General features: G+C 40.9%; 1 protein-coding gene across 3 annotated transcripts in view; it reads right to left on the reverse strand.

Moving 5' to 3' along the window:
* The window catches only part of SHROOM2 (shroom family member 2), a 125,441-nt gene that overhangs the window by 27,101 nt on the left and 72,820 nt on the right, over window positions 1-25,520 (reverse strand). The window contains exons 3-6 of one of the 3 annotated variants that reach the window (XM_075720648.1): window positions 15,694-15,825; window positions 13,355-13,357; window positions 7,685-10,334; window positions 5,579-5,682 (exon numbers count right to left, since the gene is read on the reverse strand). In XM_075720648.1, coding sequence (XP_075576763.1) covers window positions 5,579-5,682; window positions 7,685-10,334; window positions 13,355-13,357; window positions 15,694-15,825 — 2,889 coding nt within the window. Of the gene's footprint in view, window positions 1-5,578; window positions 5,683-7,684; window positions 10,335-13,354; window positions 13,358-15,693; window positions 15,826-19,018; window positions 19,124-25,520 lie in introns of all 3 variants that reach the window. The other 2 variants (XM_075720635.1, XM_075720642.1) reach the window with 2 other exon arrangements.

Genomic DNA, 25,520 nt, shown 5'->3' on the forward strand with positions numbered 1-25,520 from the left:
ATCATCTCTGTACTCCACAGCACAGAAAGAAAAAAAGAAAAAAGTCAAGATAAAGGAAACATTATGTTACTTTATGAATTCACAGTGCACCCTAATGTTGTTGCAGTTCTCCCACTGCTCCAAAAGGAACATATGAGAATGCGGAAAGACACAGAAGAAGAAAATAAGGATGGGCAAAGCCATACAACAGCTTTCACAGAGGAAACACCCCACCCACCCCCGGCAGAAGAGGTGCTTTTTCTCACAACACATCAGCACAAGAAGCTATGGATGTCAAAAGTTGATGTGGGTCCAAAACCAGTTAGACATTTTTCTGAATGAAAAATTCATCAAGGGCTGTTAACCACAAATACTTAGGATTGCACCTCTTAGCTGCAGATCAACAGAGGCTGGGCAAGGATACCCAGCAGCACGGCTCCGTGTTTGCCTTGTTTTTGTCTTCTCTGAGCATCTGCTACTGTTCAGAGAAAGGAAACCTGCTTAGATAGACCTTTGGCCTGCCCTAGCATGACTGTTCTTAAGAATCAACTTCCATCAACTTCCTTCATGTACCAGTGATTCAAGGTTACGCTGTCTCAAAGCGTGATATTTACTTAGCTGTTATTAGTCAGTCACAGTAGCACACTGGACATAGTGATTCATGGCAATGAAATCTGTACTAATTACAAGTATTTACAGAAATTTAAAGACGACGAAAGGTGGCAGGGAATTCCTAATACATGAATAGATGCTGCTTGACTCTCTCTCTCCTTTGTTGCCTCTATATGCATGGGAAGAGCAACAGAAGTGTTCTCCCAGTTTCAGAGAAAATCTAAACTTTGAAAAAGCCCAAGACTGTACTGCATCATCCATTAGTCCATATGATACATACAGTGACATCACTGGCAAAAAAAGTGGTCTGACAGATGCCTTAATAACCCATATCTTAATGATAAAAAAATGCTAATGTAAATAGAAAGGGCTTCAGCAGCTCACATTCTTGAAGTCTTTGTTAATAGCTAAGAGCCTGCGAGGATGCACGTTGGCTCTCCTGCACTTCCTCCAGATGATGGCAAACAGCTGCACACAACTTGCTGTTAAGAGAAAACTGCAATTTATTTTTTATTTTTAACTTCATGCAAGAAGGCATTTTCACATGTAAATTCATTATCATTAGGAATTCAGATATCTGAAGCATTACTTCAAGCAAACTGGTATGTTCTGGCTGCATGAAAAGCATGTTGTCTTCTCCCTTTAATTGAATAATTAATCTCCCTCAAAAAAGAGCACTTAAACCTTTATAACAGTCCTTATTATACTTAAATTGATTTTAAAAAGAGGACACTTCACTTTATAAGCTCTTGAATAAGCTTTATAAGCTCTTACTCCTTGTCCTGTCACAACAGGCCTTAATAAAAAAGAAGAAAAATAAATGAAATAAGGAGTAATGGTTTTAAATGAAAGAAGAATAGATTTAGACTAGACATAAGAAAGAAATTTTTTTTACAATGATGGTGGTGAAGTACTGGAACAGGTTGCCCAGAGAGGTAGTGGAGGCTCCATCCCTGGAAACATTCAAGGTCAGGTTGGATGGGGCTCTGAGCAACCTGATGTGGTTAAAGCTGTCCCTGCTTACTGCAGGGGGTTGGGCTAGGTGACCTCTAAAGGTCCTTTCCAACCCAAAGCATTCTATGATTCTATTAATAAAATGAACGTAGAAATTGTTAGTACTTTGCATATTAGTTAAAACCAACTAGGAAGTAAATTATAAAATATGCTTTTTTTTTTTTTTTAATTTTCCTACTTGGTTTTATTTTCCTACTTGTCAGGTCATTCTATACTTAGCAAACTGCTAGGAAATATTTCTTTCCTTTAGAAGAAATTACGTGAAAAATTACCACAGCTGTAGGTGAAGTGTAGAACAGAGAACTTAGACCTCTTTCACACCATAAAATATTGAAGCTTGTTAATACATGCATGAAATGTTTGCCAAAGTAATTTTTCATTGATTTGTAAGGATGCACTTACCCAAGATTATACCATTTCTTCCTCAAGAGGAAAAGGGAGGAAGGTGAAAACATTTTGCTTATATAGTTCTGGTTAGAACATTAAACTTGGCCATTTAGAGCAACTTGGGCATCCAGAATGACTCTTTGGTTTTGTATGGTAAAGGCTGTTCCTCTGCCTTCAAGAGCTGAGACAGGAGCAACTAGTAAGGCATGAAAGGTCTAAAAGAAACGTCTTATAGTGTTTAATTAGAGTCGAGTCAATGCTGTGGTCCCACACTTGACATGCACATGGTCTTGTACTTGACACCTATTAAAGGTTGAAAGGTCTTCTGCAACCTGTGATCTCATAAATCCTTTTTCACTTTTTGAAATTATGTAATTTTCATAGACATTGCAGAAACAAGTAACTGCGATACAAGTCAAATGTTCTTAGAAAGTAAATAAGAGCAATGGCTGTGAACATCGCTAGTAGATGGCAGCCTTAGGAATTAGATCACAAAGCACTATTCTTTTGATGCAGATTGACTTTCATGTGTGCCGTGTCATCCTGCCGGAAGCCACAGACTACAGGCCAGAGCACACATTTCCATCTTTAACCTTTTGAAGGACTATGTCAGTTTAGAAATTGTGGAGACATCTACAGGGGAGTTAATTATATAACCAGCATATATCATTTGACACATACAGAAAGAAGGACCTTTTTAGAGGACAGACTACATCTGTAAAAAGCTAAGCTTTTGTAACTAATGTGAAATAGAAAGAGTAGCATCATTAAACACAAAAAAGCATCAACTTTTGTTTTCCAGATTGTCAGCCTCATATAACACTTTTAAAGCAGTCCTAAAGTTAAAAACATATTTAGAATTGCATCAAGCCTCAGTATAAAAATATTCAGCTCATGTCAGATGACTGTTTGCATGCCTGTAAGTTAATAACAAGAGTGGCTTGGTTCTGGCATGAAAGATGTAATGGCTACTATGGACCACTGCTTTCTTCTCCTATAAAAATAATACTCCAAGCTATTAAATACTGTAATTTGGAATAACATGTTCTAGCTTTTCTGAGAAGGGAGATGAAACAACCTGAATTCATTGGAAGCACTCAGTAATCTCAGAGGGGAAAAATACAGCCCAAAGATGAAAGGAGTTCACAAATTATCTTCATCAACTTTAAAAAACCCCCAACTTTCAGAAGTGATGTCAATTTAGGTCTTGCAAGAGTGTGCTAAAAAAAGAGCACACACACACACACACAAAAATACTACAGCAAAGTGAACCAGCAGCAAAAAGCCCAGCAGAAAAAAATTGCTTACCAAGTACTTTTTTTTTTCTTTTTTAACCATTTGCTGTTACAATACTCTAACCCTTTTTCATTCTAGATTCAAGCACATTAAAAAAGACTCATTTCTCCTGAAAATAATTAGGGAAGCTGTAACAGTAAACATTCAAAGTTTATTTAAAACCCAAATTATTCATTTTTTTGCAAAACAACTGTAGGGAGGGAGGCCTGAGGCACCCTGTAGCGTTGGACATCTCTAACCCAGAGAAGGCACCCGTGGCCTCCACAGCTGGCTCTCGGTTTAGGTCCCTGCACATCTAACCCACACAAATGCTGAAGGGCTGTTCCTGTGTCCAGCCCAGTCACGCTGGCTTTGGTAGCACAAAGGCAACTGTAGCAGCACACAGGCCTCAGCAGCACAAAATAAGGGCCGTCAGCTATATAATCCAAACCCAGATTTTCAAAGAAAATATTCAATATGACCACAAGGAAGACCTTAGGTTTGGTTAATATGCATGGTCTAGAATACACCATGGATTAGGCAGATTTGCTAGCCATTTGCAGATTGCTAGCTTTTAAAAGTAGGAAACCAAATGCCTTTAGGGCAGCTCAAAAATCACAAAAATCAATTCATGTCATGATGAGTCCAGTTCCTTTTCAGCACGGGAATGCCTTGTTAAAAAAAGAGCACATGGAAATACATATTCTTTCCCATAGGACAGCCATTCATATCATGCAGTGGCAGTTCACAACACAGGAATTAAATGCCCAAATGAGAGATTTTGTTTAGTTAGTTTTTTTGAATACAGAAGACATATAAGCCCTCTGCATAGCACAAGTCCTGAGGGAAAGACTGTGAAAGAGACCATCTTACCAAAACTCCTGTAATACAGTGAAATGGCCAAATACTACAGCTGAAATAGTATGTCAAAATAGGCTTTGGCTTAACAAAAAAAAAAAAAAAAAAAAGTTATTGCAGCTGGTGCCCAGTCATGTGATTTTCATGGATGCTGCGATTATAAAGCAAGAATTGTGCTGCACGAACACTGCTAAAATGCTGGCGTAGGAGTATTATTCACATGCTTTTGTGACTAGGGTTCAGTACTGGTGGATGGAAATCATTTTACTTGTCCAGAGATGCTGTCTGCCTACAGAAGCACGTCTGCTCCCGGCTGATTGTGCCGCTGCCTCCCCCTCCTTCCCTCCCCTCCAGCCCAATCTCCCCTCCACACGCGTGCGCACACATTCACACCCTCATGGGCTATTCATTTTGAAATCACTATGGTAAGTACAAAGGGCTACAAAGAATTCGAGAAATAGCAGATGGTCTCTTCAGCTGGGCCACAAGCAGTGCAAAATACAACTGTATAAAACCACAAATAAATACTAATTTTTTACAAGCTTTTATGGTCACAACTAGAGTACGTGTTTGCTACAGTTCATAATTTTCTCTCCCCTTGAGAGATTAATACCACTTATAGAACTGAGGAAAGCCCGTAGAAATTATTTTTTCCTATACATGTGTTTCTTCTGATACAAAAAATGGAGCTATCAAACCCAGCAACAGCAGTGTGTGCACAATCTCAGTTCAGCTGCCACATGCCGCTTAAGCAGCCGCAGTATCAGCGATCACTGAAATCACTGCTTACATTACAACAGCTCCGGCAAACTGCGGGCCAGGAGGAGGGCACCCAGCTGTGTGCTACACATTTAAGGACTTGAACTGCATTGGGCATACAGTCATACATTTGAAAAGGGTCTGAAAATATTGTACAGTTTAATTCAAACATGAATTAACAGAGAAAAGCAGAGCTGATCAAATGGGAAAATACTTTTGGTGGTTTCTGTTCATGCACTGCATTCTGTAAAGGCACAAGTAGAGAAAAGTCCAATTTACAGCACTACTGTGTTCCAGTAGCATGCTGTCTTTGCCAAGGAGAATACTAGAAAACTCTTTTGGGAAACCTTAAGCATTTCCTCCCTCCCACCAAAAACCTGTAACTGATAAATATGAAAAATATCCAAATCATTTCACGCACATTAATAAGAATCATCTGGCTTTGAACAAACTGTAATACACTCAACACTTGACAATTTCTTCAAGCTCACCCTAGAGTCCCCATAAATTTCAGTCCCAATGTTAATTCTGTCAGGCACGTTGAAGTATGTGGCAAGAAGGAGGGAAACAAGGGAAAAAGGCATTACAAAAAATCCCAAATCATCATAGCAAACCCTCCAGTTTGGGTCAGGAAAAGATCAGATCAGAGTTGTCACAACAAATCTCTTAAAGCCAGAAATTAAGAAATACTTACCTTACAGTGCAGTTCCTTTCATCCAGATTGTTAACTTTAGAGAAAATATGCTCCCCATCTTCCTTTAAATCCTCTGCTTGCCTCCTTACTTCAACTGAGACTTCCTAAAAGTGGTTTATAGCACAAGTAAGACACCAAGTCATCATGTTTCAGACTCCTGAAAAATCTATGATTATGGAACCTCTTATTTGTGGGTTTGCTCTGTTTGAATATACATGAAGTCAACAGCATAGCATGTCTTAAGCCTGTTTGGTTTTAAATGGTACAGTATGCTATGTGACCTCTTGCGCAGCACTACCGACCTGGCCGTGCTCGAGTTACTGCTCTACTTTGCTGATTTACAGAAGAGCTTAACATTTATATAAACCTTTGCAACTTCCATTTGGCAAAGACAAAAAAATATGCGGCAAAGAAGTTACAGATGAGTTGCTCGCATTTTAGAAGAGGCAAGTACGCACCAGCTTTTGAACCCCTGAGTGCGTACTTTAGTTTCTCAGTAAAACACACCACATCGCTGTTCCAGAAGTTTATTATCTCACTATCTTCAAACAACCACACCCAAAGCATAGCTTTGCATTACAAACACTGAACCTACAGGAAATTTAATTGCGCATTAGCACTGGAATCATCTGAATCATATATGCGAAAGAACATCTTTATTTACTTCAGCCTGTTGTAAGCATCTTCAATGCACTTATCACCATATTTTCCAGGTGCCTAAACAGGTGTCTGCTTTTTGCCTCAGGAGGCCTATACTGAACTTAAAGGCACTGACTAATAAACCAGAAATGCATACATGGAATAGATTATATGATGATTTTTCTGCTGGGTAGGCAATTATTTAATAATTTAGTTAATTTAATTTTCAAAATAACTTCCAGGTGAGTATTTCCAGTGCTTGGAATCTCTACCCTAGCAAATTATCCACATAGTTAAGTCTGCACATAGAGTTCAAAAATAACTTTTGCAAAACTTAAAGACACAAAAAACTTAAAGAAAAAGAATCCACAACTTTCAGAGACCAACATATTTTGTTTCTTTTTGGACTATTCTCATTCTACTCCCTGTATATACACACACACAGAGGTGCTGTGTGGATGTGCGTGTATGTATGTATGCAATGTTTTTACCAAGAATCAAAAAGGAAAAAATAATATACAACTATATTGCCTCAATTCTTTTCTTGCATAAGGTGAAGTTCAACACAGGTTGAACACACTACGACTCCTACCAGGCAATCTTGTAGCAGCTTGAACAACGTCTTTTAAACAGAGAACTTAAAGAGACTTGGTTTCTCTGTTTACTTCCCCTGCCACCTGCCAACCATTCAACCTGCTCAGTTAAAAATTAACTTAATATTTACTTGCAAGTTGAACAGACATTTGGCATCTCTCTAAAGGATAAATTTATACATCTTAAATCAAGCAAGCTGACATAAAATAAAACACGAAGCAGTTTCATTTGTTGCTGTTGTGTAGCTTTAACATTAACAGGCATATTTTTAATGTCTAAACTTTATTAGGCAGAAGTTTTGTCATATGTAGCTTTTGCATCATGCAAGTTTAGAATAAAAGAGGAAATCCATGGAAAGCAATTAGACCATTAACAAAATTGGGCAAAAGTAGACGTTATTTCCCCTTGGAACATTTTTCTTCACAGTTTCAGAGAACTGAAAGCCTTAAAATGGGGAAGGCAGCCACACTAATGAAGAAATAACTCTGGGTGAAGATTGCTTTGACCCTCCTATACCTCTACTGTAAAAAAGAGAATATTATCGAATCAACCAGGTTGTTTTCTTCCATCTGGCTACAACACACAAGAAATTACTTGATCCAATTGCTCTTTGCTACACTCAATTCCTGTGCAATACAAACTTTGATCTTCTTCATTTCACTTATAACAATTTATATATACATAAATTAAACGTTCAAATTATAACTTCATTTACCTATAACAATTTTTCCCTTACTGACAAAAGGCAAACACCACACTACATTGTGCTCCTAAACTGGAAATTTTCATTAAAATTATCTGACTCCCCCTCCACCACTCTCCTGCCCTGCCCACCTGGGGCAATTTAAAGGATAATGCGAAAGACGCTTGTACCTGTTTGTAAAAATCAGTAGAAGGGGACGATCTAGACCTCTCATGGGTGTACTGGGGTTTCTCATGTTGTTCATGGCCTGCATCAAGGATATTATCAGCTGAATGGTACCTTCCGGAGCTCCTTGGCTCTATCAGCTTCCGCTGCTCCTTCCACGACGCCTGATACTCTGCAAAGGTTCCCAGGCGTTGCGGCTGTTCAGATTTCACAATCCTATCAGCAGTCTTATTGCTGCTACTATGGTGGACATTGTCTTTTGAAGCATGTGTAGTTTCAAGACCAACAGAAGCTGCCCGACCTCTTCTCTCATACCATGACTCCTCTCCCTCTTGTCCACTGTGAGCTTTCCTATCTGACCTCTCGGGCTGTCCCTCAGCTAGACTATGGGGAGCTGGTTTCTGTGCCAACTTCCTACATGCAGGCTTACTTGTCTCTTCAAAAAATTTCCACCTGTCTGCAAAAGAGCCCAGGGCTTCTTCAGATGTATTTGGACGGCAATAAGCACGGCACTCATCTTCTGACATCCCCACCTCATTCATCTTCTCCGGTTCAGAGTAAGACTTCAGTTTTTGCTCTGTTGTGAACCTCTTCCTGGCTCCGATGCGAGAAACGTGATGAGTGCCACTCCCTGTAGGGTTCGGTTTAGCTTGTGTAGCCTCGAGGAATCCAGAGGCATCTTCAGAAACCAAAGCCAATAACGAAGAGTTGTAACTACCGGTTTTCCGCTCGGGTGACCTGGGGAGATATTCAGCGGGGCTGGGCTCCAAGTCCCGCCGTTTGAAGGATGTCGCCCTCAGAACCCTGGCCTGTGCTTCCTTGAGGTGATCTTTGTAGGTGCTGGTAAAGTTAGTGTCTGGGGAGGTGGTGACATTTTCTGCTGACTCTGGCTTCCAGGTCTCATTGCACTCCTCTGTTTCAGATGACCCTACTAATGTAGCAGTGCTTCTACTTTTCTGAAGCTTCGCTCTTCTCATTTGGATCTCATTTCTCAGGGTTGTTGCAAAACGATCACTCCTTCGTGCCTGTTTAGACAAGTGAGTGTCAAATGGGGCCTGTCGCTCTGTTACCGCTTCCGGGCTGTTGTCAGTCTGTTTTTTCCCTTCCTGAGCTAAAGAGTGCAACATCGGGGTCTTCTGAGGAGAAATCTTGCTAGTTTCATCTTTCCCCCACCTAAAATCTTTCTGAGCAGATCTGTTTTCAGTGGTAAGAACACAGCCCTTTACATACTCCTGTTGACAGTACCTAGTTTCACTTTCCTCGGGGCTGCTCTCGAAGTTTTTCTTTTGTCCAGACTTTTCAGTATGATTGGGCTTTTTAGCTTCTTCTACTACAGCACACCTAGCATCCCCCTCTCTGTCCACTGGGTAATGACTACTGTTCTCACACCCTTTCAGTGAAGATTCAACAGATTGTTGAGGTAGATAGTATTTTGGTTTTTGGGCCATCGTGACAACTGCAGGATTTTCGTGAGGTCCAAGCGATGCATCAGTCCCCACTGCAGGTTTCCAGCTGTCGTCCTTGTGTTGTAGTGGCTTTGAGCTTCCCTGAGCAGGCTGTTTTGCTGTCACACAATAATAGCGACTCTGTCCAGTGTTGTCCACCTTCTGTTCAGCAGCACTGTTTGAAGAAGAGGAATTGTTGAGCAGACTGGCTTGGTTTGGACTGTAGCCATGAAGATGATCTGTAGGTAACTCCTGAATGCCACTATAGGACAGATAATGTTGCTGATCTTTAGGTGCAGCTAAGGTTCTTGCGTTGTGAAAAAAAGTGCTTTCATCACTGTACTGGTGCTGGTGATGATAACTGTAAGTAGGCTGTGCAAACCGAACATCAGTGCTGGACAGGGACGACTGCAGTTTGTTCACAGTTCCTGCATTACTATGGTACCTTTCACCAGTTGAAGAAAAACTGTGTTCTGAACTGAGATCAGATTTATAATTTGAGTTGCTGACCCTCCTGTCACACGCTCTGGAGGACCACCGCTGCTGCTCCACAGTTTCCACATTCCAGTCACTCCTGGGCTGAGACCGGTTCAGGGCTGTAAAGTGCTGCGTGCTGGCACCCTCTGAATACAGAGGGCCATGGGCTTTCTCATGGCCTTTGGTAGCAGCAAAGCTGTCACTACGAAGAGGTGGAGGTGGGGGGGGAGGAGACGAAGACTTCTTCTTATCGGGAACATACCAGACAGGTCCAAAACTGGATCTTCCAGAGCTAGTGAGCTTGCCATCGGGGTGTTCCTCTATTCTAGGACTTTTGTTGTTCTCGTATTGGATGGGAGCTGGCAAATACCCAGGTTTGTCCTCTGTTCCACTGTTGTCATTCAAGAACTGGCCAGACTTGTTTCCATGCTTAGCAGTCTCCCAGTGGCCTACTTTGTATAACATGTTCTCTGTTGAAGAAGTGTCTGCATTGGATAGAGTGTGGTCAGGGGTGCTAGAACTCGTGGAGAAAGACCCGTAGGCTGAATCACGCTTACTTTGGCTCCCTAGATGATCAATGCTACTATTGGACCTTGCAGAAGAAAGTCTTCCGTACTGGGCTACTTGTGGAGTGTGGTCCCAGCTGTCCATACTTCCCAAAGAGCTGAATTGGTCAGAAGTGCGATGTAGACTTGACTGATCCCACGAGTTTGACAGGTCATGAGAAGAACAACTATGGTAGGAAAGAAACAAAAAGATGCAGCATAAATATACCAGTCAAAAAATGCCACAACATAATTATAAATATGTAGCCACCAATTTTACTAACACTGGTTAAGATCCATCTGCTTAGCACTTACTCAAGGCAAACCACCCAATAAAACTGGAAGTTTCAACACAAAGTCGGGGCTTTATCTTTATACTCTGCCACTGATTCAAAGCTTGAAACCTTAATAACTAACTCAACTTCCCTTTTAAGTTTACCAATAAGTAATACCCATTTATTTGCTTGAAGGTTCCCCTCTCCCTCTGCAAATAGTTGATTTTGCTGACTTTACTTTTAGACAAATTTAGTTTGAGCTCCATTAGCTCCCTCTTTCCCAGGACAAACACCAATTCATTTTTCAGCTTATTTTCCAGGCACCCCAATTCTTCCAGCTATTAAACTCACATACTTCCCCGTTCATCTTTTGTAATCCTACTCTAAACTTCTTCAGCCCATACAGTTATTCCTTTGTCCCGCTCATCCAAAACTGCCCATTCATTTAATATTTTCATTTCTAAATGGAGGTTGACTGAAAACATTTGCCTCAAATGCCACCATTTAGTTCTGAGCCTCCACATGCACCTTGCTAATGTGGTTTCAAACTACTCTCAGGCTGACAGCCTTACAACAGTGTCATTCAATTCCACCCAGTTCCACAACACTGACAGCAAAATGTCAGGAGGAGATGCCAGAGCCAGCTCTGCATGGCCAACACTAAACTTCTGACCTTCCTTCAAGAATCCTTACTGCCACCAGTTCCCCTCTGCCACTCTTTCCTCTATAGAAATGTCATCTTCAACACTGTACTTTCTCTGGATCATTTGCCTAGGATGCTACTTCAAAATCTTGCTGCTTCTGTTGTTTTCCTACCCAGTCTTTTTTGTTCTGTTTTCTTTCTTTTGTACCTTTCACAGCACCCACCTCCTGTCAATCCAACACACTGATGCTGAGACGATAGTCTTTCCAATTATTCTCATCACATCTCCCTGTTTGAACTTCACTGGCAGCCCCTCCTGCTTTTATATACCAAATTAATATTCTTGCCCTTGCATGCAAAGCCCCTTGGTAGAAATCCCAGAATTATTCCACTTCCCTGTAGCTATAATTATATGAAGCATCTATCAAATCTTGTGCAGTAAAGAAACCTGTGAAAGCTAGCAATGAAATTAGATTAGTCCACGTAAAAAATACAAAGAGTGATAAAGATCTTGTTTTTCTGTCAAAAATATTGCAAAGGTCAACTAAACAGTTCTATGGAATTCAGAATTAACATGAGAATTGGTTTTTTTCCCCCTCTATTACTGTAGCCTTTGTAACTCTATTTGTATAGCCTTTGTAACTTTTTTAATACAACATGGTCAAAAGCAATTTATGTGAAATAAGAGAAGGTATACTTTGTGCTTATTTTCTAAGAGCATTTTATTAATGAGATACACTAGCACTGGCCTCATCTTGTGGGTTTTTTGTTCTTTCATTCTTTTATTTTCAGCATTTTAAAACATCTTGCTGAATACTTAAAAAGGTCTTAATTGTCTTCTTAGGCAGACACTGTGGTTCATGTAAAAAGTGTTCTGGTCATTATTACTATTAGGATCTCCTTTGTTAATGAAGAATTGCTATAAATTGCTGATATTCCTCCCCCACCCCCCTTCCCCCCCCCCCCCCCGCCCTTTAACACTAAGGAGATACTGGGCATCAATTAAAGTGAAGATGACGATGACACTTGTGCAGGAAAGCCTCAATTTACAAGTCTCATGTAGATCTGCTGGTATCAACTGTGAAGCAGAGACTATCAGCATAAGAAGTCAAAGCCCTGCTAGAAGGTGCCTAATGGAAACCCAGCAGATGCAGCAAAAGCTTCAAAGAAAGGACAGGAAAGTTTCTGATGGTGTGTTACTGCACAGCACGGCCTCCTGTGGTCCTTAACTGCAGGGCAACCCTCCCATGAACCCTGTTATGGAAGTGAGTCCAAAAGCCATTTCTCTGCCTGAGCCTGGTATCCCAGGATATCCTTCTCTCAATGGCTTTTTTAGAGTGGATTCACAAAAGCACCTACACTGCTGGTCAAAGTCCGGAAGGTAAAGTCCAGGAATAATCTACACACACCACCCTTGGCCACTTTGGCCAATAAGCACACCCCCCAACCCTGGGGCATGAGTTTCTGCTTCTGGGCCCTCCCAGAAATGACATCATCTCAGTAAATCAGACCACATTCAGACCACACTAATTGTCCCAAATACTCAGTTTAAGCAGCCTTCTCAAAGCATACTTGCCTCACACCCACACCTGGTAAGGCCAGAATGAAGTAGAAGAGGTTGTTGGTTTCAACTGCACACCCAGGGGCACAAAAAAAAAAAAAAAATTATAATGTCCTCTATTATTGTATATCCTACTGGAAGAAAATGCAGGGTCTAAACTTTCAGCAACTTAAGATAGTTCATAACCACACCTCCCAGAAAAGCACACACAGCCTTAGTCTAGGGTGGGTTAGCAAAAATGTCTGCATCCACATTGTTAAGACTTCTGTGAAAAAGACAGCAGAAGAGTCAGAGGGAAATCAAGGCACCAAAAGCTTGCAAGGTCTAACTTTCCAGCCTTGTGTGAGAGGCACCTGGAGATGGCCTAGTGCCCTCAAGATAGCTTACAGTTTTTGAATGAAAGTCACATGATAAAAAAAGCACATGTAGTGGTGGGTGTGGAGAGCTGGGCTCCAGAACTACCCTCTCTCCTGCCTACACTGGTACAGTCTCTTCCGGTCTGTCTTCCTCTAGCCTGATGCACCTTCTCAAAGGTCCAAATTCAACAGGCTGGCAAAAAACTCCCCCCAAAACCAACCAACCCCCCCCCCCGCCTCCCCCCCCCAACCAAACCAAATCACACTACCCATAGCTTAATCTAGCATCTACCTAGGTAGTAAGGACAATTTTCAGCAGGTTGTTTTGTCCAGCTGCACCCCACCCCCCCAACACGCAAAACTGAGGTATAACCTGCTTGGAAGAGAGCGAAAGCATCTCTCCCCCTGATTGAACTCTCCATGTTTTACAAGTGGTTTAGTTTTCACACTCGCAGAGAGAATGCAGGCAGGCACATTCAGAAGAGATTTTAGGCTGTGAATACCAATCTCAGATGCTTAGCTCAAGGAAGGACAAGAAATTCCAGAAATAGCCCAACGATGGGATCCTTGGGCTAGAAATATACCCTCCTGTGGCTATTTCTATTATCTCTTTGCATACTGCTGCTTTCAGCTACTGATTGCTGTGCATCCCATTCAGCTTGGTGCTTGACTTAGGAGTGCACAGTGCTTCACGGTTTTGTGAATTGTACTTTGAAAGTGGGGAATCTCTGAAGCTGCTCACCTTCTCTTTTTGCAGATGAGCAAGCCCAAAGAACCCCCCTCTGCAACTGGGATCGTCAAAATACCCAAATCCTTGGGCTGGCACTCTGGGAGTGCTGGGCCTCCAGCAGCCGCAGTCTGAAGTCAGCTCTGCCACTGAAACTGTCTTGGGCAACAGACGCCAGGACTGACAGATCTCCCAAACACATCACCTTTCAAGTGGGCAGCATAGGCAGCCAAGGGGTTCAGGATAACAGTGCCCTGGGAACCCTGGTATTAGACTGTGCTAAAGCCACTAAATCTTTCAGCAGCATCTAAGAAAGCAGAATTTGCCCTGTTTGTTAACATTGATGTCCACTAGCAGTTGCTGCTATTCCTGAAATGTGGGGGGAGAGGATTGCTCTGTTCCCCTCCCCCTTTTCCTTTACACCCACAATTTCTGACCCAAAGCTCATTTCAAACTGGCCTCAAACCAAATTTTTTTTTCTTTTTTAAATATTGTGATTCACCCAGCTCCTATCAAATCACACTTTGAGGCATGTGTCTTGTAATATTTTACTTTCACAAGGTACAAGGACAACCATCAGGAAAAACAGGAAGCATATATTGATTTACAGCTCTGTCAGAAGCCTCTGTAGATCAAAAGTAGAAATACTCTTGAGTTAGCATTGCAACTAGGAACTGTACAAAGTTTTCAAAAATTTCTCAATTTTGTTTCTATGTACAAAGACTTTTACTGTCTTCAAATCTATAAATCTAATTCAGTCCACCAACATGAAATTTAAATATAAACTCTCTAAATCAGTGTAAAACAGCAGCAATTATAATCAAGGATTTGAGAAATATAATGTGCTAAAACTTCTGCTAATGAAGCATTATAAAATGCATTTAAAAAAACCTTTCTGTCTAAATGTTAACATTCATACTTTATTCAAGGGCAGATAGCAAGTTATTTTAAGAACAGTAGGGAGCTTCTTAAGAAAACAAATGATGTAGCGATTGTAAAAATGACATGAAAAATAAAACAAAATCTTAAAGTATGAATGTTCTTTTGTTTTAACTACCACGATAAATTAACATCAATAAGTAATGACAGAGAATGTATAGCAGTAAGTATAGAAAACACAAGCCTACTTTCCAAACTGGGATTGCGTACCAGACTCATTTTCTGTAATGGTCAGTGTTAACTATGGCCCAAAGGGAACTGAGAAGAAAAAAAGCAACAAAAGGGGGGGGGAACAAAACCAAAACAAAAAACCCTTGTGAAAAGGCTGAAGAATGTCACCCACAAGCAGGAAACAAACAAGAACCTGCAACCAGACACAAACAGGTGTTACCTAAAATTTTAAAGTTTCACAACTAAAACTGCATGGGTCCCAGCCTTTTTCCCCTAGTGCTGAATGAGACCTAACAAATATAAACAATTTAAACACGGACTGAAAATCACTGGTCTTACTACCTCTCTATACAAGCAAGAGCGCAGCTGTAGGGAAGATCAGATTACAGAAAGACGGTTTAACTAATAAAACCAGTAATGCCTTAAAGTCCAACAGGAAAACATTCTGCACCCTCCCTTTAGGAAAAGGCTTTTCAATAGTCTGAAACAGTATTTTCCAATTTCTTCTCCCTTTACTATTTCACTTTAAGTATGTTAATTCTAATGGTTTCTTTTTGCTTACAAACGCTTAGAATTTTACCAGTGGACACTGAAAGAAAATGCAGAGCAAGAAACATAGCCTTTTGAGTGCCTTTAAAGCTGGTTTCTTACCTTTCAGTCACACGCACATATCGTATGCTGTTTCTGAAATCCACTCATCCATATGTCAAATTTCCCATGCTCCCCCTTCAAGCATTGAAAGGACAGGCAATACTAAAGACGTACAATACAATCATTCTGCATTCATAGTTTTAAAAAAACACTCAATGTCATGACCTACATTATTATTGTCTTGCTGTTGGAGCTTAATGTGTGTAACTTAAATGGGGACTCACCTTGCATGATACCGGGAGTGCCAGGAAGCACAGGCATTGGATGAGGAAAGGTGTGGCGTGGCTGTCTCAGGCTGACTTTCTGTAAATTTGGTTGCGTGCCAGGAGTGAGGCCTGCAGGCTAGGTCATTTCTTCTGAAAACGAGAGAGTTAAGAGCGTACTAGTTTAATGCAAACAGTTCAGTAAGGTGACATGCAGCAACAAATCTACCACGGCAGCAGTCAAACGTTACACAGATAGGACAGAGGCATAATGACTTTAAATGACAGCAAATGAGACAACTTTCTACATGCATGCCAGTTTTGAAAAGACACCAGCAATACTTTAAAATGCTTGAGATGCCATGAAACATCAATACTCTCCAAGGTCCATGCTTGGGTGTTTTGGGTTGTGTTTGTTTATTTATTTATTTTGGGAGTGGGGTGGTTTTTATGAGGGGCAGAGACAGGCAAACAAGTACCTGACACGTATCCAGAGCTTTAACAGTTAAAACTAATACTGAGACTTATGACTCTTTTACAACATGTCAACAGTACAGTAGGGCTTTGGCAAGGTTTTACTGTAGGTATGTGCTAATGGGAGGAGGTGGGAAGAGTTAATGACAGGAAGGAATAAAGCCACATACATTGTTTCATACAAGTTAGTAAGAGTGATATAACTAATAATTTTAACTCCAGCCAAGTTCTGCTTCAGCTCTTAAATGTTTGGCACCCCAGGTATGGAGGGGTTTTTTTGTTTGGTTTGTGGGTTTTTTTGTTTTTTAAAGAATACATCTCAAAAATAGTTCAGCAATTCAAAGTCCCCAAATATAATTGGTTTAGTGGTGGACTTGGTAATGTTAGGTTAATGGTTGGACTGAATGATCTTAAAAGTCTTTTCCAACCTAAACAATTCTATGATCTACTTGGATATCACCTTCAAATGTACATGTTCATGTAACTGAAGAGATCCCTTCTAAGAAGTACAACAGTAAGTTGTTAGAGCTCTGTACCTTGCAAACCTTTCTGCAGAACTGCTCTATGCTCCTCTGCCCCTTCATTCTGTTCAGGAATCAGTAACAACAGCTTGCACTTCCTTCCAAGGACTTGCTGTTTGTAATGCCTCTCGGCACTCATGAAATAAGTGCATTCTTTTTCCCCTATGTTAAATAAGCTTTCTGGGTGGAATTCAGCTACTTCTGTTCCAGTGAGCAGATGCCGAGCACGGGCCATTTGTCTAGACCCTCTCAGTCACCCAGGAATGAAGCAGGAACTTCTTGAAGGTAATTCATCCTGCCCTTCTCTTCGGCTCATCTTGGGGGAAGTGTAATTTAAAATTTAGATGAGGCATAAAGTGAGACAGATCCCATCTTTCCAAGCCACAGTCTGAAACAAAGGCTTACAGGACCTTAGCTCTTCAGGGTTTTTTAATGCACTTGTGTGGGAGTGTCGATCTGCTCGAGGGTAGGATGGCCCTGCAGGGGGACCTGGACAGACTGGATTGATGGGCCGTGGCCAACTGTATGAGGTTCAACAAGGCCAAGTGCCGGGTCCTGCACTTCGGTCACAACAACCCCATGCAACGCTACAGGCTTGGGGAGGAGTGGCTGGAAAGCTGCCTGGCCGAAAAGGACCTGGGGGTGTTGGTAGATAGCCGGCTGAACATGAGCCAGCAGTGTGCCCAGGTGGCCAAGAAGGCCAACAGTATCCTGGCTTGTATCAGGAATGCTGTGGCCAGCAGGAGCAGGGAGGTGATTGTCCCCCTGTACTCGGCGCTGGTGAGGCTGCACCTGGAATACTGTGTCCAGTTTTGGGCCCCTCAATACAAGAAAGACATTGAGGTGCTGGAGCGTGTTCAGAGGCGGGCAACGAAGCTGGTGAAGGGTCTGGAGAACAAGTCTTATGAGGAGCGGCTGAGGGAACTGGGGTTGTTTAGCCTGGAGAAGAGGAGGCTGAGGGGAGACCTTATCGCTCTCTACAACTACCTGAAAGGAGGTTGTAGTGAGGTGGGTGTTGGTCTCTTCTCCCAAGTAGCTAGCGATAGGACAAGAGGAAATGGGCTTAAGCTGCGCCAGGGGAGGTTTAGACTGGAAATTAGGAAAAATTTCTTTACGGAAAGGGTGGTCAGGCATTGGAACAGGCTGCCCAGAGAGGTGGTGGAGTCACCATCCCTGGAGGCGTTTAAAAAACAGGTAGATGTGGCACTTCGGGATATGGTTTAGTCTGGTCTACCCTTGATTAGTCTAGAGTGGGCTTGGTAGTGTAGGTTAATGGTTGGACTGGATGATCTTAAAGGTCTTTTCCAACCTAGATGATTCTATGATTCTATGATTCTATTTCACTTATGTATTTATGAAATCTATTACTGCAACATTAAGTAATTTGTCTAAGTTACAAAGTAATTTGCTAAGCTGAGAAAGTGTTCCCTATTTTCAGCTTGAACTGAAATGCAGTTCTGCATTTTTTTTACTCATTCCCCCTTTTTATAAATTTGGGTTATCAGACAGCCACTGGATTTAGAGAACAAAACTAAAGCTCATTACAAACCAAGTATCTTCAAAACAGGTGAAATTTGAGTACATGGCTTTTTGCAGTACATTCAGGAAGATCCGATGAATTCAGTGATGAATTGCCTTTCCAAACTCTGCATGCAGGACTACGAAAGGAGAATAATAATTCTACAGGGAAGCTGTAATTTCACTAAGAAGTATAGCATCATTACTGTCACTAAAACAAGAAGTAATTGTTTCCATAAATAAAAGGCTACTCTCCCAGCATGACAAAAGAGAAAACAGTTAAGCAGAGCATCATTATGTTGTTCTTTCTTGGTAGAATATGAAATTCGGAGAGTCAGTGGAGGAGCCCAAATACCCTCAGTGTAAACAAGTGCAAAAGATTCTGCTCAGCCACACGATGCTGGGCTGCAGATGGTCCTTGCGTACTCCAAGGGCCCCAAGCCTGTGTTCAGGTATGGAAAAAAAAATCATTCCAGTGTTCAGCTGCACAGAACATCAAAGGTTTTTTTTTTCCCCCACAGCTCACCCCTACTGGTATTGATACCAGCTCAGCAAAACAAAAAATACCTATTTAGGCAAATTCAATAGACCTCCTAGGCATCAATTCAGCAAAAAGTTTTATCTATTATGAGACAATTACTTTTCTATGATGCACCACTAAGGAAACACAAGACTAGAAAACCAGCACAATACAAGCGATGTTTGGAGCGTGAGGAAACAAAGGCTGGGAAAGAGGACTTCTGCGATGGTTTGCTATGGGTTTGGCAAATGGTAGAGGAATTCAATCACTGGGAAGGAACAGAAGGGATGCACTTGTAAAGTCAGTACTATACCTCATGGAACTTCTCAAGATCTTCATAAGATAGTTTTTCGCCACATGAACATCATTATCAGATGGCATTTTCTGTGCTACAATATCCACCACCACTTTCATCTTCCTGAGCAGCCAAGAAAGGGGAGGAACAGACGGGACTGAGCTGTGATGTGACACAAGTCCACTGGACAAGAACTTACACGTTCTGTTTAAATTTTTGTATTTGTGGACACACCTACATTTTTTAGAGGTTCTTATTTTTAGACATAAGCGTCTGAACAGCCTAAAAACACTGGTGGGATACCTGGAGAGTAGAATCTTGTAGACACCTGCTTTCGTTGAAGTCCACGGCGTGACTAAACACTAATTTACTGTGCATAGTCAACAATGTTTTCTGCTGGATTCTCACAATTTAATTACATTTACTATTTCCTGCGCTTCAAGAAACAATTTTTTCTAACAATAAATGGAGCACAGCATGCCTATTGATTCCAAAACTCAGCACAAATGGCTAGAAGGACTGGAAAGAAAAGATTAAAAGACTCAAACCAGAATATTTTGCAGGCAACTAAAGATGCTGGAAGCTGAGCATTCATATTCTAATGTAATACCTCTGTATTAATTCTGAGTGACAGAATGAGATCATCTGAACCTACAACCCAGAAAACCTCTAGCATTAATGGAAGCATTAATAAAAGCATTTCACCAAGAGTGTCTTTCTACCAGTGCTTTTACAAAAGCTGCTGGAAGGAAAATGCTGATAAGCTTTAAAGATATGATACAAAGGGAAAAAAACAATTTCTATTGACTATAAGCAATCCATTAAGATAGTGGTCTCAATGACATGTGAGTGCAAATACTTTAGCAATAAAACAACCTTTCCAAACCAGTTTTTCAGAATAAATCTGTCCTTTCATACTTACTGCTTGGAAGTCACTAAGAAAGACATTCTGAATTTCACAGGCTATAGAGATTAGAGATACTGGCTTAGATTCTGCTTAGATTGCTGCAGCAATACTGAAGAGGTTGACTGGAGGTGTGGGGGGGGAAATGTATTTCCTTGACCAAGAGAGAAAAATAATTAAACTGGACAAGCAGATTTATCTGTAAACAACAACAAAAGTCAGAAAAAATATCTTAAAAATGAAAAGTAGAGAGGAAATTGAATAAAGTAACTGAACCACCTCAGCATACAACAAAAATATCAAGGAATACAAGCCATTTCCTCTGTTTTCAGACACATTCTGAATTCATGTAGGTACTGTGCAAATAAAAGGCCAGCAGATACAACAGGCGTGTATTCCGCTCCCCCCCAACAGAATTTCTGTTTTATTCCCATTTACCAAAGAGCACCCCTGTTGTAATCCTACCACACAGGCTTTTGCATTTGGAGTCCCAAAGCAAAAGGACAGGCAGCTCAGGGACCTGCATCCAGGTGGAAAGCAATCGCTAGGATTTATTTGCCTGTTAACTTTTTGTTCCAGCCCCCTGCTGAATCAACAAAAACAGAATGCCTGACTGCTGGCTCACATGCAAGCGTAAGGCTGCAAGTCTTTCACAGCAAGTAGTGGCAGCTACACATGACAGAGGCTGTACAGGATTTCTGAAATAAAAAACTGGCTGTCATTCATCTTGTTACTAGCCCCTTCTCTTTAGCTCAAAGGAGTGTTTTTAATACCAGCAGTGCTGACATACCCACACAAAGATACTCTGACCCATCTCGAGAACAAGGTAATGAACAGTTCCTACAGGGATTTTTCAGGTAAAACTTTGAAAATGTGAACATGAACAGAGAGTCATATTGATGGGGCATTTTAACTAGGACTGCCCAGCCACTTCTCTTTTTAAAGGCTACCTTCTGTTATTCCATGTCTTTATGTTGCCTGAAATTTACTGATCCATATAATTACCCTTAAATCTAAATAATTCATCAAAATGGCTGAGCTTGTTGGGGGCGGGGGGGGGGACGGGGACACACATCCTCCTTTCTAGTTCACAAAAAGCACACCCCCCCCCCCCCACCCCGGTTCCACCTATGCTAATAAAGGCAGCACAAAGCTGCCATAAGGAGGTTTTTAAATCTCCACGTAAATACGGAGTAGCACGTTGCCTGTGACTACCGGGAAGGACTCCACGATGAAGACATCTACTCTTAAAATCAAACAGAACTCAACTTCACCTCTCCTGGTTTTTTTATTATTATTTCTCGTGATAATTAATCCTTCCTCAGAACACTGAAGTGGTACACTGTTCTTCTGCGACCATGAAACACATTGCATGACAGTATTTTTTTTCTGGTGGCTGCAGCTCTCAGACTGCAGAAGTCACAGCACCGCCTTCAAATCAGCAGTAATTATTTGAAGTCAGGGTTCCCCCTATGGCACATCTAACTGCAAGTGGGCATTTGATGCCAGTCCTTGCGAATACAACGCTTCCTACTGTTCATCTGTATCAGCTGCACCAGGAAATAAAACCCGGGTTTAGACAAGAATTCCCAATTTTTCTAATTTAAAAGGAAGGACAAGTCAACGGCCTCAGTCAGAACTGAACTGTATTTACAAAGAACTGTTACACACTGTCAGCAGTAATTCTCTGAGTTAAAACTGTTGTAGTGATTATATTGAAGATTCTGTTAAAAAAAAGTATTAAGTTTTCAGTCACTTTAGTTTCTACAGAACTTTTTTGTTTGCAAAGCTGCAGACCACTGTTTCACAGGATAGTCCCCGTGTTTCAAGGTACAACTTCCCTGCAAGCCCCAGAATTTGGGAACCAGTCAATGTAGTTAAATTGAATGCAGCTATCAAAATAAAATGCTTTTCCCTCCATTCACTAAGATGCAACTCGGGCTTTTCAGTAGTGAAGCAACGCCTCTCTCCAGCACTCTGTTTTTAATATAGCCCAAGTTCACATTTTGACAGTTGCAGCTAGAGGTCCAAACTGCTTACAGTTATTTTAAACCTTGCCTATAACCAGGAATTTGTCTGGATTCCAGTATAAGGTAAATGGCTACAAGACTGCCCTGCCTGCATGCCAAGTTTGCAATGCTAAGGCTGAGATAAAATGGAAACCTACATGTGCTTAAAGGTCAAAGACACAATGCATTGGCATTCTCAAACGAGAAACACGCTCGGACACTGCACGTACTGAATGGTACATCTCACAAGGTGCCTTCGGATTGTTTCGAAGCCAGATAAACCAAACAATGCTGCAGTTGTTTGTCCTATGGAAAAAAAATCCTCTCATACATCGTTAAGATGGCTAGTTATGAACAGCATTACCCCGAGCCAGCCAGGCAAGTAACTAAGAGAAGTTCAGTCTTTAGCATCTCCTCAGCAAGCCACTCATCCATTGGTTTTTATTCCACGCAGAGAAATTTCAGGAATTTGTAGGGACAGCACAGGTGCCTTTGCTCGTCCCCTTGTAAATACCGAATGACTTCATAGTTCCCAGCTTTCTCACCTCACCTCCTTTAAAATAACATGCGTACACTGGGCCACACATACGAACAGTTTGTTAACAAATTTTATTAATCTGTATGTGCTAGGGAAAATAAAAAAATCTTTCCAAGCCATATCCTTTTTTTTTTTTAGTTCACCAATCTTGCACTCAATGCATTAAAATACACTAGAAGAGCAACATGCAATGCAATTAAATGGGTATGCAAAAAGCCACTGTAAATAAACTACCAAATCACTTATTCAATTTATGAAAAACATTATTCAGATATTTTTCACCTTCTGAATCCTTAGGGGCGGGGGAAAGGAGGCTGAAAACCACCATGAAGCTGCAGTTACCCACAGCAGCCTTAAATAATAAGGAAGACATAACAATGTCACCGGTTGTCCTTCCAAAAATAGTTCAATATATTTTTCCCTTCAGATTGTGAAGACCTCACCCAACTGCCTAAGCTGGGAGCTCACAACTAGAACAGGACGACCTTTTTTTTTCTAAAAAGAAAAAAGATAAAATTACTAGCTGAACAAATCAAGTATTTTTTTGCATGAGCACTTATTTGGTCAAAATATCTTCTTTCTTTCTTCTCTACTCTCCCTTCAAATAGACAAACAACATTCCTTTCTGTAGAGTACTAAAGGAGTCATGACCCTCCGCAGACAAAGACATTAGGTGTTTTCTCTTGCGGGCAACTGTATTTGTAGAATTCAAATTACTTCATGTTACATTAGTAACCACTGGCAGATCTGCCAGGGCAATACAGGAATGAAGAACCTAAAATCTGGCAAAAGACTAAGGTCCAGTAGCAAAGCTATATAAGGACTGTGAACAGCTTCTTGTGTCATTCTCAGTAATTCAATACAACCATGAGTTATCCTAATCTAGGCTCAAACAGTTGTTATCTATTCCATAAAGCAGCTTCAGGTTAAGTGCAATACAATCCCCTCCTCCTTTCCTGCTGCCATTTTCAGTGTTGTCCTGCCTCCCGACATACCTGTCTATATCTTTGGATGTAACAGAAAACCAAGCAATGGGAAAAAGTGATTTTAACCAGAGGACAAAGCATCCAAAACTTGAGATTGAACACCCTTCCTGAACACAGTTACTCTCCCACTTTATTTCTTCCTCATTTTCTTTGAAAATGGAGAAGGGGGTGTGTGTGTGTGGATGTATAGATGAAAAAACACGAGAAGGAAGAAAAATGCAGAAAACCCCCTGAAAATTTTCATGCAACAATCCCATATTAAAGGATCCCTCCCAAAATTAAAAAAACTCCCACAACATATTTTGAGGTAAACCTTCACTGTCTGTCATTCATAACCAATACAGATGATTCTAAAAAGTTTTTTTTATATATATAGAATCATAGAATCATTTAGGTTGGAAAAGACCTCTAAGATCATCCAGTCCAACTATTAACCTATTGCTACCAAGTCCACCACTAAACCAATTCAGACCTTTCACCAGCTTCGTTGCCCTATATGTATATATACACGCCCTATATATATACACACACATGCCCAGACACACATCTATACATATATGCATCTATACATATATGCAAAGTCACTTTTTAGGCTTTTCAAAACTCAGAATACGCCCACAACTTCTCTGTCCAGGTTGATGGTTTTGCACTTCAACCACTGATCTTCCCAATATACCTAAGCCCCGCTAAAACCTGACCTACAGTCCACTTCTGAATTTGTCTCCCTGCTTCCTTCTAGAGCATCACAGCCTGAACTGCTTTCTTCCCTTTTTGTAAGGGTGTTCTACTGCCTTTCACTCAGATTCAGCCTTGGATGCCCTAACTTCCTGCTGTCCTGAGCTTAGACAGCAGCAATTTAAATGCTTTTTTCTAAAGGACACTCTTTGCCAGCATTCACACCATCTATCCAGGAGAGCATTAAATGTCCTTTCAATAAGGGACAGTAAATTTAGGCTTTGTCTGGGTGAGCCACACAGTGACTGCATAAACCCCTCTCAAAAGCCAACAAACAGGGGGCCTTCCCAGCTGAGGCAGACACAACAGGACTTGAAATTTTAAGTCAACTGCGTGGAGGCATCACACCCTCACTTTTATAGAGATTAAACTTAAAATGTGCAAAATGCCTGTTCATGGTGAGCAACAAACCTGAAAAACAACTGGTAAATATCATCACGGCAAGTATTTTAAGACAATGCCTTTTACACTTGCAGATCTACAGTGAGCTTTATAAAAACAAAACACATAATCTCCTCTCTTTCACACTTACTCCCTGAATAAAAAAAAACAAAACAAAAAAACCACCTGAATGGAACTTTATTTGGGATGAAAATTTGTCGAAGGCTGTTATATTAGGTATCTGCTGAAGATTAAATGGAAATGCTTTTACATCACAATTGATCAAATGCTGCTTATATGAGATTTAAAAAACCAGTATGCCAGCTCAATAGCCTAGGAAAGTGAATTTAAAGGTGAAGCTCTTAATATCAGAAATTGTCAACAGCCACATTACTGTCAGTTTGCCAGCTGTGCACTGTTTTCCAAAATAAACACGGGAGGGCTGACATATACAAATTCACATTACTACTGGCAACACTCAAGCCATACCAGAGTTTTTGTTTCAAGACCCTGCTTCTCTCCATTAACAGACCCCATCTGGTGTCAGAACCACCTCTCCTTGTGTATTAGCATCTATTCTTTTGGGAAAATCCCCTGTGACATACTTCACCGGAATGGGATGAACCCATGATGAAAACTAATCAGCCCGGTATATGAAAAACATCTTCTCTCACCTCAGACAGCTGAGCCCCACTGCCTACATCCCCTTGTCCAGTGACAGCTGAATTAGCCACAGGCAAAAAACCCAGACATCCAAGACTGTGCATGTAATGCACAGATGCACAAACTGCAGAAGATGAACAGTTGAGAGAGAGAACAGTTGGCAGTCTCAAGCAACACTGAAACCCATGTATAGAAATTAAAAATAAAGAATAAATTTTCATGCAAAAAAGTCATTAGCAGCCTTGTCATCCTAAGATAAATCTATGACTGCCCTAGCACACTCAACTCTTTTTGACGTTTAAAT

This window comes from Pelecanus crispus, chromosome 1 (genome assembly GCF_030463565.1).
Source record: "Pelecanus crispus isolate bPelCri1 chromosome 1, bPelCri1.pri, whole genome shotgun sequence".
In the NCBI taxonomy this organism is placed as follows: Eukaryota; Metazoa; Chordata; class Aves; order Pelecaniformes; family Pelecanidae; genus Pelecanus; species Pelecanus crispus.